Source organism: Serinus canaria, chromosome 2 (genome assembly GCF_022539315.1).
Source record: "Serinus canaria isolate serCan28SL12 chromosome 2, serCan2020, whole genome shotgun sequence".
Lineage (NCBI taxonomy): Eukaryota > Metazoa > Chordata > Aves > Passeriformes > Fringillidae > Serinus > Serinus canaria.
In genome coordinates, this window is record NC_066315.1 from 5,497,899 (window position 1) to 5,516,463 (window position 18,565).

Below are 18,565 nucleotides of genomic sequence, written 5' to 3' on the forward strand. Positions count from 1 at the left end.
TCTAATGCAGAAACTAAACAAATAAAAACCCCCAGAGGATTATATGGCTTTTCTCTCTCTCCTTATTCAGTCATCAGGCTCTTACTTGTTACTTGGAAGATTTTTCTGACACTAAACTATAACCTTTTATATTTCACCTTCTTGGTGCTCAGCTGCACATTATCTGTGAACACAACAAACAATATTATAAAAATAGCTGAAAACTGTTTTGATGGACTGCAGAGTTATTGGGACCATTTACACCAAAAGGAGTTCTGACCCCCAGACTCATTGTGCTTCTTTCTAAAATTAATCCATAAGATTTTCTGCTCATAAATAACTGTGAAATGACTGAACTTTAAAACATAAGACATCTTATGTGCTAAACCTCATGGAAGAATAATCTCTTGATAAATTTAGTTTTAAAGTAACAGAAGCATAGATGATTGCAATTCTATTTTCAGACATGCATGGTAAAACTTTTCTATTTTGTTTCTAGCAAAGCCGGTTTAAGCCAGGACCTCCAAACGAAGATGGGGTTGTGAGAACAAGCATGGTTGGTGGGGTGAGCAGCCCTGGCCCTGGGTTTGGAGCCAGTTTTTTGAAGATGAACCCAGATTGTGTGAGATTAAATGTGAGATTTGAGCTGGTTGGTGCTCCAGTCATGTCAGAAAGTCTGGAAGAGCAGGGCCTGTGTCTCTGCCCTCCATCTGAGCCACCAGAAGCAGAGCACACTGAAACCATCAGATCTGGGATCATTCTGTGTGCATTGAGGACGTGATGTCTGTCCTATCCAGGCAATACCTAAATAACAGATACAAGTAGTCCAGGCACTGAGGTGTGCTTTGGGTATGTAAAGAGAAAGCAGTTAAGATAAATCAGCAGAACTCTATTTTTTAGCCACTGTGAGGCTAAATGTGAAGCATGTAGACTGGGATTTCCCATTACTTTGTTAATGTGAGTATTCAATTTAATTTTGATTCATCTGGGAGAATCATAAATTGTAAGAATTGAGAGGATCAGTAATGCTTTTAATGGTCTGCTCATTCAGGCTTGATGTTCTTCTTGCTTGGGCCTCAGGGCTGGCTTGCAGGCTCTCCTGGGTGTTTGTGATGGTGTTTTGCACAGCTCCCTTTGCCAGCAGCATCCCTTCAGGGGACAAAAAGGTGAGGCAGAAGTCAGACTCGAGGACCTTAGGGGTCTTTTGCAGCCTAAATGCTTCTGTGATTCTAAGTCATGCTGAAGCCCAAGGCTGCAGTGCAAAGCTCCAATCTGCTCTGCTGTGACCGTGTCTTCCAGGACATCCTTCCACTTCTTTGCAGCTCGGTGACTTGGAGAAAAGGGAGAGGCACAATTTCCATAAAGGATGGTGTGGATTAACCTTGTCTGGCTGCCAGGTGCCCACCAAGCTGCTTTCTAACTTCATCCTCCTCAGACTGGATTAACCCACCATAGATGGCTATTAAGGAATCTAATACACAAAAAAAGTTAATAGGCCCTTGGAGGGTGTGAAATTTATCCTGGAGACAGGGACAAGGGGAATCTGTGAAATACCATCCAGATCTGCTTTTTTTCTTTCCTCCACTTCATTTCTCTCTTCTTTGTCTGACGTAGAGATAGGCTGGAGAGAGCTGTGGTCTAAGACAGCTCTTCTGAAGTTAGAAGTTTTGGGAATAATTTTGGAAGGAAAGTAGAGACAGGGAAGAGTGTTTTGGAGCCAGGCTAAACATTTATGTGGGAAGAGAGGAACAGTGCTATCCCACTTGTTCTGCCTTTAAAATCATGATATGCTTTTTTACAATCTGCAAGACAGGCCCAAGACTGGAATAGGAAAGTGGCTGTGAGCTAGGACAGATGTGCACTTTCAGCTCTGTTTTGGATTGTTTTGTCGTGGTCCCCCAAGAGTCATGGGTGCCACCAGCCCACATTTCACTCTACTCTTAAAAATATTACCTCAAAACTACTTCTGCCCATGTAACTGCACGGTCCAGACCTCAAACACCCCTTTAATTTGTAGAAACAAAATGTGAGGCATTAAATGTTTTCTAGATTTGTGAGTCTGTGGTGAGACTGAGAGTATCAGGATAACCTGTGTGACCCTGTTTCGGGAACAACGTGGTTGTCATTGACTAATTAAATGTATCCCATTTGTTAAAATTGAAGATCTATATTGTGTTCTAAAGTAATTGTGTGCACTGGAAAGTTGTTGTAGAAGTGTTGGGGTTTGCCATGCACTGGAATGGAACAGCCCCTTGGTCCATTCCTTTGCCATCATGTGGTTGGAGGTGGCTGGTCTCTATTTTTGAAAAGAGTCAAGGCAGAGGAAAAACTACCCCACCTCACACACCTTGCATTATATTACACAATGGTCTGAATTTTGGGGGGGGGGCATCTCTCAGTCCAGATGCCCCTGCTCTGTCAGAGAAGCAAACAGGCAAATGCAGACACAGAGTTCACAGGTACCTACAGACACATATCAACACCAGAATTTTGGCGTCACAATAAACAAATTGAATCATCAGAAGCTTTGCTAGGGTCTAAAGCATAGTTTATCTCTCTGAAGTAGACATTGAAAACAGGGGGATGACTCATGCCCTAGCAGTGCTTATTTCTCCCTGAATGTGTAACATCCTGCACTTCTTTGGTTTGGCTAATCTATTCCAATCCATCAGAGAAGCTACATTTTAGTTGATTCATTCTATTCTGAGAATATGAGGCTATTTCACAAGAGTTGCATGTCCAATATATATATTTTTAGTCAAAAATATCTAGAATACTTTATTTGCCCTGTCTAAGCTTAGGGAACTACACTTTGGGATGGATAAAGATGGATGCAGAGAGGAGCAGGCAGTACTTGAATCATTAGAATGGTACATGGCCGATTAAAAATTAACAGGTCTGATCAAAATCCTCCATTGCCGTGTCAGATTTGTATTTTTAGTTGAAATCATCTTGAAAAAGCCAAAAGGAAATCTGAATGTTCAAGCAGTACATTTTGCATCATTTTAGGACCCTGTCAGGGTAGGTGATGTTATAACTCATAGACATAATGCCATGTGGGGGCTCTTAACCCCAGTGTTTTTATGTATATAGGAAGAGGTTAGGTCAAAATATTGGATGATCTGTCAGTGGAATTGCTGTTTATCACTGCTATTAGTAATCACCCAATCATATCACAGAGTGGTTTGATTTGGAAGGGACCTTAAGGATGACTTTTTTCCAAGCCCCCTGCCATGGGCTGTGACATCTTCCACTAAACCAGGTTGTTCAAATCCTGTCCAACCTGGCCTTGGACACTTCCAGGGATGGAGTGTCCACAGCTTCTCTGAGCAACTTGGGCCAGGGCCTCCCCACCCTCACAGGGAAGAATTTCTTCCTAATATCAAATCTAAACCTACTCATTTTCACTTTAAATCCAATCCTCCTTGTTCTACCTGTTCATGTGCTTGTCTAAAGGCCACTCTCCAGCTCTCTTGGAGCAGCTTTAGGCACTGGCAAGTTCTGGCAGTTCTCCCTGGAGCCTTCTATTCTCTTAGCCAGCTATTGCAGCCTGCTTTCATAAGAGAAGTGCTTCAGTTCTCTGACCATCTTTGTGGCTCTCATTTGGACCTGCTCCAACAGGTCCAAGTTTTTCCTGTGTTGGGGGCCCCAGATGTGGCTGCAGCACTTCAGGTGGGGTCCCACCAAATCTGAGCACCTTCTTCCACTTGCTGGTCACACTTCTTATGATGCAGCCCAGGACATGGTTGGCTTTCTGGGCCAACCAAGTAATGAAAAAGTTATTTTTAGGAATAATGTTCTTTGGGTTGTTTTGGTTTTTTTTTCTTTCAGGAAGTACATGCAAGTTCCCAAAATATGGAGCTAGTGCATTTTCCATTTAGAAAACACTGAGCATTGATACCATCATTAGATATTTCCCTTTCACAGGCCACTTGATGTTTTATTTTCTGGTTTGTTCATTGACTGTTTGGTCCCATAAGCTAAATTAAGCAAGGAGCCACAGCAGGGTTTGCAATACTGGGCCTCTATTGTATCCTTCCTGTGCATTGTGCCTCAGGCCCAGCTGAGAATTACCAACCACTCGAGCATGCACCGGTGACACATAAATGCATGTTTGGATGTAGCCTGTTAGTAAATGCAATGTCCCCAGCAGTTATGTTTGGTTGATTATATTATTGCTAATTAACAGAAAATGTAATGACTTTTGGAATAAAATTGTTTGTGCAATGAGTTATTTACTCTGAAAAATCCTCCCATGTGAAAAGATGAGGAGATTGTACAGGGGAGAATGGGAGGGATGCTTGGGATTGCCACGGGGTTCTCGGAAGCATGAGTCTCATTGGCATCAGTGGGACATAGCCAAAACCACTCCTGGTAATGTGACTCACTCATATATCTCTAAAATCATGCACATTTACCACTCTTTAAATGCTCCTCATCATTTGCTCAGATGCACTTTGGGTTTTGGTTAGTGTCAGGAGAAATAAAGTTTAATTCAGCTAACCTACCAGCAAAATGTAGTAGCTGGAAGGCGGCAATCTTGGTGATAACATTAAAAGGCTACTAGATATTTTTAAAAAAACCAATGAAAAATCCCTGGCTGCTCTGCCTCCATGTTTCTGTCAGACTAATTTACATAATGGTTTAGAACATTATGTAATTCAAATCAAATCACTGTCAGTCAGCACCAGCATCCATTGCATCTTTTCCATGGAGCTATGCCGAGTGGCTGAAGAAAGCTTCTTTGAAAGGAACAGCAGAAGAAAATAACTCAATCTCTCCAACACCAGGGGTCTGACCCACTGCCTATTGCAGTCACACAGAATATTCCCCTTGACTGACATGAGCTGAGGATTGCACCCCCAGAACCCATGTAAGCTCTTAACTCTGATTCCTAAACTTGGCAAACAAACCCAGGCGGTTTTCAATCGCAAACAGGCAGAATATCCCTCCCCTCTGGACAGCAATAATCCCTCTCTGTCTCTCGGGGGGGGAAGGGGGTTGAAATCTCTTCCATCAGAGTAGAAGAGCCACCAGCTTTATCCAAATAGTATTGCCAAATTTACAGTGCACTGAATAATGAATCAAATCTTCAATGTATTCCAGCAAGCATCAACTCCCTGATAGGTTCTGTTATCCTTCCTGAGTTTCCATCACCATTATCTGAAAAGATCATTTTGCCAGTGTGCTTCTAAATCTGTGCCTTTTTATTTTTTCTCTTTTGTATTTTGTTGCCAAAGCAGTGAAAATGTTTGCCAGTAGCTGGGGCTCCATTAACACCAAAAAATATCCAAAAGCCACAGACAGAGATCCTGCGTTTTTGTCCAGGGTCACCCACCACCATAGACAGAGATGCTTTGCATGGAACAAAGAGGAGAATAAAGTAGTAGTGACAAAATCTCACAGAACTTGTGTGAATGTCACTTGAGAGTTATTGCTGTGGGCAAGGACAGGTTTGTGAAAAGGTTATGTTTGCCTGGAATAAAGCAGGTGGGAGGAGGAGAGAATTTTCTTGGCTAAGGCACAGGAAAAGGATAGAGGTAGAGAAGGATGGGAAGTTGGGTATGTTGGAGGTGTATGGATAGGGTGAAGTTTAGTGAAGGAAGTGGTTTTGGAGTAAAGTGTTGTTGCAGAGTGGCAGAACCTGCTGTTTCACCTCATATCAGCCAGATGCAGGAGGGGGACCTGCCACCCTCCAACAGCTTAATTTTGTATGGTTTGGGTCTGTCTCCCCCAGCCTTTCATATCCAATTTTTTCTTTACCCTTCACCTCAGCCTCTTTTTGTTGGTGTCCCTTGAAAGAAGGATAACCCAAATGGCTCTCTTCACTATTAAAAATGAAGTTTAGTTGTTATGTCATGTTTGTCTCTTAATTCAGTGCTACCATTGTGAAAGAGGCCCTGGCTTTGCTTTCAGAGTTTCATCCATCTCTCTTAATGTAAACATGTCAGTTCTGATGATTGGCTTTTATGAGTCTGTTTGTTTTCTGCTGATGAAATGTGTCTCCATGGCTTAGATGGGAGGGGATCAGGAAAGCCTTACCTATAACTGTGGTAATACATCACACAGCTCTCCAGACGTGGCTCCTTCTTCCCTAGAAGCATGCAGCCAAGATTTTGCTGTCTAGCCTAAATCTGCCTTCTTTCTCTGGCATAGCCATCCCATAATATATTTTAATAGCTGTTTTACAGCTTCCTTTATCCGTCTTTATGTCTTTACAAAACACTCTGTGAAGAAAATGGACCAGATTTGATATATTTTATTCATGTGAGCATTCAAAGCACCTAGTGGTGTGAGCACTGTGTATTATGTTTGGCACAACATGGAGTTTTCCTGCAAATTTCAAAAGCTAGTGACTGCATCCTGAGCAGAAAACATCCCTCTTTCTTGGTAGCTCTTTCCAAGCTCTGTTGGTTCAGAGTAGCAAACGAGAAATCTTTCCCTGGATCTGAAGGCTGTGTAGTTTATAGTAAAATAACTCTTAGGCCAATTTCTAGTTAATTAAAATAGACATGAAAACCTATTGGGTGCAAAGATTTATAATTCTCAGCAAAATATAGAGATCTGCATTGGTAACTATAATGTGCTGTTTCCCTCTTGCTTATTTATGTCATTTGGTTGCAGAGTAATTTGAAATAAAGACACCTGCAAAGAAAGCAGAATATTTTTAGCTCACTAAAAATATTTATTTTATCATAAGAGAAGACTTAGTGCCAGCATTTAATTCTTGGCAAAAAATTTATCATCCCCAAATACCCTTTCAATATCAGGATGAAATATTCTGAATTCATTTCCTTTAGCACATGTTGGCTTTCTGCAGACTTTATTTTTTCAGTAAGTCATTGGCAATGTCAGAATGCCATGATTCTGATGAGTGAGCAGCCAGCAAAACCCATTAAACTGGATTTAAAAGAAGACACTGCATAGGCAGAGCTGGTTGTGACAAAAGGCCTGTGGGCCTGTGACTCTGAAGTTTTGTTTTGGGCATTTTGTGCTGTTTTGGTTTGGTTTTTCCCAACAATTTGAATGCAATGAGTTCTCTTACATATTTATTTCTGCCCCTGGTCAGCATCCCTGGTGAGGAAGAGGGCTTGTTTTGGGAACTGTGTTGTGCAATGTCACACCAGTCTGCAGGTTGGCCTTGTGACACAGGCAGCAAGAGGAACCCTGGCTCACATCTCACCTGTGCCAGCTTGGGCAGGTTTCAACACTGTGCTTTTCCCAGGAGAGCTCCAGGAGCTGAACCTTTCAGCCAGTTCTGTCAGGTTTTCGTGGAATACCATAGTTTCCCCCTGCAGACCAGCCATGGGAGCCTGCTTGGTCCCCACCAGGCACTGGGTTCTCCAGCAGCCCTTTTTGCACCTCCACCTTGGAGCTCACCCAACAAGATGTTTCTGGTTGAACAAGCATTTGCAGATTGCCTTCACAGGGTGCAAAAAGCCCAGGGTTTTCCAGCTCCCTGCCAGCTTGGTTACCTTCTAGGCCATTAGTTTAATACCTCAATTACACACTCTCTGGTGTTCATGCCCTGGTGTGAAGGTGCTCTTTTTAAAAGAAACATTTCTAGCCAAATATTCTGGGTCCTAAGAGATGAATTCCCCAGGTGTGACTTCCCTGGGCAGAGCTGTACTGATTTATGGCAGCTGGAAATGTGGCTGATTATGTGTGTTAAGAACATCTACTGCAAAAACAAGCATTGTTTGTGGTCTTGAAAAAAATATGCCTGTTGGAGGAAATGGAAACAAACCAAATATCAGCTTAAGCAGAAGTAATGAGTGTGCTATGTAAATTTTTGAGGACTGCCTTGATGTGAGCACACAGGCCCTCAAAGTGTGTGCTAACAGCAACTGAAATTTTTCAGTTAAAAGAGAATTTCCCATGACACCTCCTCACTATGGAATGTGAACTGTGGTATAAATACAAGTGGATTAAGCCTCAAAAGGTTGTTTGTTTGTTTGTTTGTTGTCAGTAAAATTATGAAGTGTGTCTCAGTCACCTAAACTCCTTTAGCTTCTTCATCTTTTTACAAAACTTCTTTATTTGAGCTGAATTAAAAACAGTTCTCCATGAAGCCATTACTTCATGGCTGGAATAGAATTTCCATGTGATCCCACATCAACTTGTAGTCTTTTTAAATCGGATTAGGTGTTTGTGTTTATGTGTAAATTTATGCATATGAATTTATTAATCTAAACCAGTGACATTAAATTAGATGTGTCATTGCTCTGTTCCTTATTTCCCTAGCCTACTATTCTTATGTTTTGCTGTGCTCTGCAGGTCAAAGAAAAATGCCAAAGAGATTACATGGAAAAGGAGTGTGTGGGGGGAAAAGATGACTGTGCTCCATGTAGTCTCAGACAGAAAGAAAACCCATCCACATGACTGTTCTTGTTATTACAGCAGTTAGCAATGCAACATCATCATTTAATCACAAACATTTCTTCAACAAAAGGAGAATTTAGGGCTCTGGGATTAGTATTTTGTGAGAGTTTGGACTAGCAGAACTGCAGAGCAAACATCCCTCTCCCCAGCCCGTGGTGTGCAGTAGCTTCCTGAGTGGCATCATGGAAATCAGAAATGAGGACAATCCTACTCAAAATGAGCATGTCTGATGCCTTTAACCTGTAGAAGACACTTTCACAACCTTCATCTTCCAGTTTGGCTCCTTTATTACCATTGCCAAGGGCCTGAAATGTAAGCTCATGAGTCCTTGATACGACAGAGGCAGTGGCAGGGCATGCAGGTGATGTTCTGAGAACCTGAAAGATGTTTTGAAATGGAGTGGCTGAAGCCCATGACACTAAGGTTAAAACTGCAATGGAAAAGAGCATTTATCTTTCTGAATAAATACAGGTGCTAGCAATACCTAATTTATTTGCTCTCAGTTCTTGCCACACCAAAGAAAGAATTCTTCTTGGGGCTTTATTTTCATATGCACGTTTTGTTTACATAACCAGTGCATTTTATCAGCAACAACCAATGCTAACTGACCAAGCAAGAGGGAAATTTTCATTCTGTGCCTGGTGATATCACAGAAACAATGTGTTTGAAGCCTTGCACTTCAAAAATATGCCTGTGAGGAATGAAAAAATCCAGGCTCATATTGTAAACACGTGAGTCAAAACAGCTATTATCTCTTAAGAAATGGCATTCCAGCCCTTTGATTCAGCCATTGATGATTTCCCTTTTTAACTTGTGGTGCTTTCTTACCCTTTTAAGAAACATCTGGGCTAACCCTGGCTATTTGTAGAAATGTTTGCAATTCACAGATTAAAATAAATTAGACATAGAAAGAACCCGTGAAATTAACTTGTCCATTTCCTGAAAGCATATGAAATTGAAAAAGAATTGTGCTAAATATATATATATATATATATTAAAATGTGGAACTTAAGCTTATAAACAGTATGAAGACAAGACATGTCACAAATTTTCAATTGTAAGGGTGCTGAAATGTACTTTTTGAAAAATTAAATAGACGACTAGCAAAAACACTAATGAAGTTTGCCTAGGATTTTCCAGTTCTTTCTAGGCAGCTACCTTTCTGGAAATTGCAGATAAAATTGAAAATATCTGGTTTTGACCAGTTTGAGTTTGATTCAGTTTTCTAATGAGAGAGAGCTTTAAGCGAAAATAATTCCTTTTAGAAAAAATAATTAAAACTTCTGATGCCAATTATGTTTTTTGAGCTTTTTTATCTCCCTCACCATCCCAAATCTGTTTGTTTCTCTTTTGAGGATAAAAATTGAGTAGTTCTGTTGCTAGAATGACTTCTATTGGAAGTCTTTGAGTCTAAGACTGTATGGACAAAGCACACATTTAGGTTTCTCTAGACTGGGAAGAATGTTAAAATTGGACCAGCATGAGTAGCTTTTCTTGCTTGCACCCAGGTTTAAATCATTTATGGACCTTTAGCCAGTGCTCTGTGATTTCATTAGAAGTTTTTCCAGTCTCATATTATTAGAAAAAGCAAACAGTCATTCCCCATTCACTGCCTTGACAGAGCTCATGATCATCTGGACCTCAGCTAAAGCCCACAACATTCTCATCTCCAGTTTAGAGACCTCCTCTCTGCCCTTCCAGCAGTCCTGATCAGCCACTGCCTTTTGTTGTCCCCCTTCAGCACTGAGCCAGGTTTCATTCTGGAGAAACAAAAATGGAAAGGACAAAAAAAATCTCAGAGAATTCTCAGCCCACCTGTATTGATGTCATTTATAGAAAGTGAAATTCTGTTTGCTGAGTCACAAAGTGTTGGGTGTAGGAAATGCAATTTGTGGGAAAGCTTCTAATTTCCTGTTTTTCAGGAGGAAGAGGATAAAACAAATGACATGGAGGGGAGAGGGGAAAGGAAAAAGGAGAATAAATCTAACAAAAGAAGAATGTCAGAATACCCCAGACTCCAGGAAGGATATTTCATTTTAGCCCTGCTTGTTCAAACCAGCTGTAACTCAGAGCATAATGTACAAGCTTCAGTAAATCATTCCTGTGTGATAGACTGTGATCAATGACAATTTAATGAATTCATTTTAAAATGAAGTCAGAATAGGAGAGACAGTAGTTATTTGAAAGCGTCCTTTACTCAGGGAAATTGAGTCAATAAATATGCTATTTGTCATGCAGAGTCCAGTTAGAGTCTTGTTTGCTAACAAAAATGCTGTCATCACAGAGCCTAATAGACGCAAACTATCTGGAACTATCCTTTGTAAACAGACAAATTCCATCTGAAAGCAGAAAACAAATGTTGTGCCTGAACAAAGAGTGGGATCCTGCTCACGTTGCTGAATGAAAGAGAGTAGCCCACCTCAAAATCTACTAGTTTGTTTGTCACCAGAGTGTGTTCTGATGGAGTATGAATGGCCTGGTGGTGGCAAAAATACAAGGTCTGTGTTTCTTCTGTGAAATGAGTTTTAATTGTTGGGGAGTGAGGGCTTCTCTCACTGGTAAAAACATGCACTAAAGTGAAAACATCCTCCAAAGTGACTTTAAATTGCAAAATGCAGCTTCAGTGAACTTGGATGGATTTGTGCAGACTGCTAGAACAGGGATAAGCTTCATCCTTTTTCAAGCAGAAGTTTTACATTAATTTTCACAGCTATCCGTGTTGTTTAGTGCAGATACAAGAAGGCTTTTTGTTCGGCTGTGCTTTTCACGCTTGGTTTTATTCATGTAAGTGGAAGAGATGGGAAAATTCATACTTGTTTTCATTCAGGCAGAGACTGGAAGTGTTAACATTGAAGTACCATCAGGACAAGATGATCAGACTTTACAGGTTTGGGTTAGAATCATAGAATAAAAGAATATCCTGAGCTGGAAAGCACAAGGATCATCGAGTCCAACTCCTGGATATTCAAATTGGTCTTGGATTAAAGGAGCCTGGTTTTCAGATATGACAAGCTGGCAGCAGTGGCTGTTCAGCATCTTGGAAGCTTGGTGTGTTTTCATGAAGGTCCCAGAGCTTTTCCAGGCACATTTGAGCTTTCATCATCCTTCAGATTTCAGGGTGTGGAGGAAAAGAAAATGCTTAAAAGTCTTGAGGAGATATCTTGAAGATGGTATTTTCTATCTCAAAGGAAAATTAAAATTATGTTACAGAAACCTAAGAGAGAGATTATGAAGAATTTTTTATGGGATTTAAAAATCTAAGCTTGACCCTTCACTCTTTAAATTTGGAAGAGAACAGCTGGGGCATTTTTAGATTTTGCATCATGTGGCCAGACATTGGCTGATTTAGATCTGCCTTGCAGTCATCTTAGGAACATTGTTCATCCACTCCCAGAGCTGCATTTTCAAGAATGAGTTAGGAATCTGAATCTCTGTGGCTTTCAATGAAACTTTAGCTTGTGTGAATCTAAGTTACTTCTTCAGATTTGGGATCCCAAATGACTGAAGAACTGAAGAATATTTCACAGTCTATCTATAAAGTTTGTTTAGATTTGATCATGTGTGATTTCTTATTGAAATTATAATTTCAGTCATTTTTGTTTTCCTTGATGTTCTATTAACCACATAAAAACAGATGAAGAGCTTCCTGATAATACATAACGAGTTCCTTGGGGGTTGAGTTTGGTGGGGATTTTTTCCATTCTGCTGGCTTTGTTCTTCTCGCTCTCCTCGCGCCGCTAACGTCTGATAACTTTTTCAATTTCAGCTGTTTCCACTACTAGGAGTAAAGACCAGTAAAGACAAAGCAGGATGAAAAGATGGCTGACTTCTTGTTACCACCGGGTACTAACAGCTTCCACCGGTTCACGCCCGAGTCCTTGGCTGCCATCGAGAAGCGAATTGCAGAGAAGCTCGCCAGGAATGCCAAGCAGGAATACAGAGAGCAGCTGGGCGAGGAAGAGAAGCCTCAGCCTCAGTTTGACTTGCAAGCTTGCAAGAAGCTGCCTGATATCTATGGGACTGTTTCTCCAGAGCTCATTGGGGAGCCCTTGGAGGACATCGACCCTTTCTACAGTGATCGTAAGGTGAGCACCAGCCTGCTCCTCTGCCTTTGCTAAAGCATGACCTCTGCTTTGAGTGTCTGCTTGTTATCTTCCTACAAAAAGTGAAAAAAATAATTCTTTCCCAGATTAAGGATCAGAATGTTGGAATGAGCAGGGCTCCCAGAAAACATCTAGGCAGGAGGGCAAAGAGGGATAAAAAGCATAATTTAAACTTGTGTGCTTTCAGATAACCCTGAGAAGGAACATACAATATCTGAAACGAGCAGAGCAGTAGCTGAGTTAATTTAAGCCAGAGGTTTTTATCTGCCCTATCTTGCCTTCTGCATGAGCTGTGACTTCACAGGTCTGTTGTTTATCACTTAAGCCCCTTAATGTTAAGGGCTTCTGGGTGACTTGAGCCTTGTGTGAGCACTCTGCACAAGAGCAGGAGGCACCTTCACAACCATTCCTGGAGAGCAGCAGCTCTGCTCCTGCTGAGGAAGAGCAAAACTCCATTTCAGATGACCAAAACAGAGCAGGAGGGAGGTGTGAGCAGCATGTGCAGTGCTGGCACTTTGCAGAATGGTGAACTTTGTCCCAAAGCGAGCATCACCTGACGAGGCATCACGTGCAGGCTGGACCAAAGCCACAGCAGTGCAAACAGCTTCTGTCAAAAGGCTGTTGACAGCAGAGCTGGGCTGGTTGCTTACTACAGTTCATTCCCTTTTCCAAGCATTTCACAAAACAGAGGACAAAATAAAGCTTGGAAGCCCTTTGTATTTTAAGGCAGCTTCCAGTTTTTTCAGGTACTGCTGTTCCTGATTTTGGGCTATGCTATTTCCTGTAAACAATGAATTAATATGACCAGAATGGTGCTTCTATTAAAACAGTGTAGATGTAGGTGCTAGAACAACAGAATTAAAGTTGAATGGGTAAAGACAAACAGATTACTTACCTGGAAGGGCCAGAATTAATTTACCTTTTAATTTGTCTGCTATCCCTGGGCATAAGCAACAGGATATAGATTTGCAATTTTAGTGCCATGAAGATTTTAGACTCAAGGTGTGTGAATTGCTTAGATTTTATATATTGGGTGTCTCAGTTCTGTCTCTGAGTGAATATTAGTTCCTCTATGCCTGGTGGGGCACCTTCAGAGCTCTGCAAAATGGGTCAGCATCAATTCACTTTTGTTTTTGGTTTAAGATGACTCAGAGAATTGTTTTTCTCTGGCCATATTCATCTGAGCACAATGAGAGGGCTTCAGTGCCAAGGTCAGATCCTAGTGTGGAACTGGGCCTCCCACAACTTTTTGCTCGGTGAGACAAAATTGAGAGCAATAAAGTGTTCCAAGTAGAGAAGTTGGATCAACAACACAGTGAGATCTGCAGCACCTGGAAAGAAGAGCATAGCATAATTTTTTCCACCACATTTTAGTCTCCAGGTAATTTTTTATTTTTAAAGGTGATTCTGCTCTCTTCCCAGCCCCATGGTGGAGGTGATGGCCCAGGACCCACTAAGGGTTGAAGAAAGAAAAAATAATTGAGATATTACAACAGGACAGTCAGATCTGTAGGGAAGGCCTTGGACAAAACTTTTCACCAAGTGAGAAGGATTTGGGGGGTCTTGGGAGGGGGGGAAAGAATGGGATGCTGGCAGGAATTTCCCAGTGGGATGTGGGCTGGAAAAGCTGAGCATAAATGCAAATCCTGAATGTTCTCATTTTCTGTTTTGTTTTCCAGACATTTATAGTACTGAACAAAGGGAAGACAATCTTTCGATTTAGTGCCACTCCTGCCTTGTACATACTTAGTCCTTTCCATCCAATCAGAAGAGCAGCAATTAAAATTTTGGTACATTCATATCCTTTCTGTTGATTTTCCTCCTCATGTATTTTATATGGATTTTAAACACAGATGGATGGAAGTCAGAAACCATTTTATTTCATTAAGCTGTTTTAAATCTTCTGGCTGAATTTGCCTGCACAAGCAGAAATGCACTTGGATTTTCGGTTTGTTTCATTTTATATTGTTGTGTGAGCTATAAAAATGACTGTATCATACTGCTGGCATCAGATAATAGGAACTGCACTGGAGAGTCTGGTGAGTTTACTCAGGATTAAAAGATGGGAAGGGACTGATCATCTTTACTGAAGGGAAAGTGGGTGTAGTACCTCTGAAAGGAAGGCAACCAGGGGAAATCTGCACTGATGGAGAGCTTTGCTACCAAGCACTTCAGCAATCCCTCCCAGAGGTAAAACTCTGTGACACTGTCTGCAGACACAATTTAATTTTGAACTGCTTCAGATCTGATGTTTTTTTCTCTCCTGAAACAGAATATTTAAAAAAAATGTTGTGTTGATTCTTTTCTAGTTTGTTTATTTGGATATATTATCCAACAAAGAAAAAGGGCACAGGCTGTCCTGCTGGACCTTGCAATGGCAGGGCAATGCCTGATTTCCTGTAGCTCTGGTTCTGAAGTCATGCAAGACAGGCTGCAGTGGTTGGTTTTGGCTTGTTTTTTTCACACAACCCCAGAAACATTTTATTCTGATATAGTCACATCTCTCTGGAAGGCCAAACTGACCCAAATGTTCAGCTTTGTGTGAACATTACTAAAAACACACCTTTTTTCATGACTTGGCTGCTTTCTCTGGCGTGCACATGGGAGACCAGGCAGTGATAATTCAAAGACTTCACATGCTGCTCTGATCATTCTGTGATGTTTTAGTGATGGAAGTCCCTCATCTGCAATGCTCATGTCCACCACAGAGAATAAATTAATACTAAGTAGGTAGCATCTTAGAAACATGGGTTAATTATCAAATTTCAGGGAAAACAAATAGGGAAATACAAATTAGATTCCCACTCCATACAGAGAGGAGGAAAACAAAAAGGTGGTACTATAGATATTCTATCAAAAGGAAAAACAGGTGAGGCTTCTGATTGCAATAATTCTATGCAAAAATGAATATGTGTTATCAGCCAAGATATTATTATGGTTACTAAGAATACACTGTAGAATTCTGCAGAGAGATGAGCTGGTGGATCAGCTTATGTGTGCACACAATGCAGCACATGCTGCTGCATACCCAGAGCCCAACCAAGTTTTTTAGGCACAGTTACCTCAGCACAGCCTTGCTGAAGTTAATCAAGGTCAATGCATTTGCCCAGGTATGGCTAAAGTAAGATTCTGAAAATTGAGCTGCTTAGAAAGAAATTGAGAGTATTGTCCCCAGATTTGGAGGTTTGTTCTGTCTTCTCCTCCCTTTACTTCTACGTTAGTGAACCCAAGAGGTCACAGGAATGTGCAGCACAGGAGCTACATGCCCTTGGTAGCAGCTGAACAGAAGATAAATAATCAAGAAATCCTTACCACATTACTTTCAAGGATAAAGACCACAGAGGAGAGCATTTAAAATGTCTCTCAGGAAAGAAATATGGTCAGATAAGTGGTGTAAGATTTTGGGAGTGGCAGGTATCAATGCAAACATGAGTTTAGCTCCAGAAAGACAGAAATTATCACCTTGATAATGTCAAGAGATCCAACAGCTCAGTCTTTGGCAGGCACAGGCAGGAGACTAAAACTCCAGTCCCAGTGAGACAACGAAGATCCTGCATTAGGCACTGATTTGCTTTCTGTCAATAAAGACCTTTTGTATCAACCTGAAATACAAAGGCCAAGTGGCTGAGCAGGCAGTCAATATCCCAGGCAGAAAGGAGCCCCAGCCCGCAGGTACTGAAGCAGATAATGTCCCAGACATGGACCTGGGACCCAGATCTATCCTCTTGCGTGACTGTAATCAAGAAATCTTTATTTTCCCCAGGGCAAAAGCCTAAAAGGAGCATTAGCAAATGGTGCCCTGTCACGTAAATATCTGTAGCAGCTTCTTTAGTGGATGCCATATTTCAATTTCCAGCCATTGAGTGCACCATGAAGGCCAGCAATGGAACAGAATAGAGAGGACAGAGTAAAATCACCCCATAAAGAAGCTGTGGGGGTCACATTTCCTGGTTAAGTAGCTGTATGTGGAGTTCTTCCTCTGAGATGTCTGGCAGGATAGATGCTACGTGTTCACTGCTCATCCGGCCAAGACTGAGAAATACAGTCTTTCAAAAATACACCCTTCCAAGGGGAAAACTCCCATGGCTTCCTAGGAATGTTTATTACAACTAAGAATATATCTTTAAACTCCTTCTAGGCATTTCTCCTCTTATTCAGATTCTGTGAGGCCTCATGGATGGTCCAGGGCCCACATGGCAGCCCAGAAGGTGGCCCTGCTCCATTCCTGTCCCAGAGGACATGGGGAGTGCAGGATTGTATCCCCAATGGGATGAACACTTTCCATCTGCTGCATCATTATTAGCTGTTATAACCATCTTTATTAACTATCTCCACCTTTTAATGAGATTAAATCTCTGACATCATTTCCTTGATGTTTAAAAGACTCCTCCTAGTTCTTCTTGCCTGCAAGCCAAGGACCATTCTGTGGTATCCTTAGTTTCTTCAAGCGATTTGCTAGCCTGTATAAAATCTGTAGCAATTCTAATTTCTAGTTTTTCTAGGTTTTATAGCTAGTTTTTCTCTCTTTACCATCAATTCAGTCTGGAGGTTTGGTAAAAATGACCTTCCTTGGTGCTAAAATTATGGATTCTGGTGCATCAGAAAAATAAAAATAATCTTCTTACAAAATTTCCAATCTTTGTCCATACTTTCTGCTTGCACCTTTCCTCCCATCTTATTTTGCACACTTTCCATAAGGCAAAATGAGATCTTGTGAAGCACCAATTATATATTCTATTCATTGGGACTAACCTTTGCTTGCACATATTATATGTAATTTGTCAATGATCACCTAAAGAGCCTCTAGTATTCAGTCTGCTAATTAACAATTATCCATCATAATGAAGTCTAGAATAGAATTGTGCTGCATTTGACTCGATATCTTTGTGCTAGGAGATAAAATTTATAACTTTTAGAATCGGTTTGTGCAAAGGCTATTCTGTAACCTCAAATTGGAAATAATAGGTTTAATTTATTGCAGAAAGGATCCTGATGAGTAGCTTTGTATATTTAGTTTGTAGGCTTTGGAAAATTTGATTTAATAGCGGTTCTAAGATAGGGAATGGACAATGCTGCTAATACAGCTTATCTCAGTTTTATCTTCTTTGCTTTGTCCTTTCTGAGTAGATCATAATCATGGACTTTGTCTAATGCAAACAATTGCATTCTATTTCAGGTAGGAATGCTAATTTTCCTTCTGTGGGGATTTCTGTTTTCTCTTTCTAATTTAACAGAGACCATTAATTTTGGTGCATAACCAGCTGAAATGTTTTATTCTTTCATGTTCTTTGTAGTTTTCAGCTTGATGATGAAACCCAGATTGAATTTGTAGTGTGTTTCTTGTCCCAGAGCTGACCCTTACCTTTTCAACCTTTGTTCTCTGGTTTGTTCTCTTTGGTGCTTGAATAAGATGATGACACCTGCCTGCAAGTGAGCATTTGGGAAAGCTGTTAGATTCAGTTTGTGCCACAAGGAAACAGGCATATAGAGATCAAACCAGTGACCCTAAATACCAATAGAGGAGTTTATTTTCTTGGAATTGAAATATGCTGTTTGTTTGACATGATCTGAGGATAGCACTCTGGTTTCCTGAGCTTCATCCACAGCATTTCACTGTAGTTGAAAAAGTAATCCAGTGTTTTCTAGGCTAGCTGGAACTTAATAATTATGTTAACAAGAATGACAAAACTTACAGAAATATATCTGAAGCTGATGTGAGCAAATGTGAGTGGGTATCAGACATCCTTCCCAGTCCTTCAGTAGGAGGTGTTGGCCCAGAAGTGGAAGATGTTTGTGAGATGAGCAGTCCCTGTGAGTTCAATTACTGCCTTCAGTGGTGGCCCTGGGGAATCCTCAGGTTGGTTACTACCAATTTAACCTTGCAGTTGCTTATGTGGCCCATTGGAAAACGTTCCACTCTGTATTCAGCAGAGATTTTGGCTCTGCAAGAGGATAAATTTAATGCAAACATTTCAGGATGTAGGTTTGAAACGAAATCCTTCAATCACTATTCTCAAAGAAAAAAATAACACAAACAGAATCAACTACAGGGATGAAAAAAACCAAACCAAACTTTTTTTTTTTTTAAATCTTTTAGAAAA

At 40.8% G+C, this 18,565-nt stretch overlaps 1 protein-coding gene across 4 annotated transcripts in view; it reads left to right on the forward strand.

Moving 5' to 3' along the window:
- The first annotated feature begins 12,179 nt into the window (after positions 1–12,179).
- The window catches only part of LOC103812707 (sodium channel protein type 5 subunit alpha-like), a 172,024-nt gene continuing 165,638 nt past the window's right edge, over positions 12,180–18,565 (forward strand). For all 4 annotated transcript variants that reach the window (XM_050971419.1, XM_030235037.2, XM_030235031.2 and 1 more), the window contains exons 1-2: positions 12,180–12,446; positions 14,144–14,262. In XM_050971419.1, coding sequence (XP_050827376.1) covers positions 12,180–12,446; positions 14,144–14,262 — 386 coding nt within the window. The remainder of the gene's footprint in view (positions 12,447–14,143; positions 14,263–18,565) is intronic.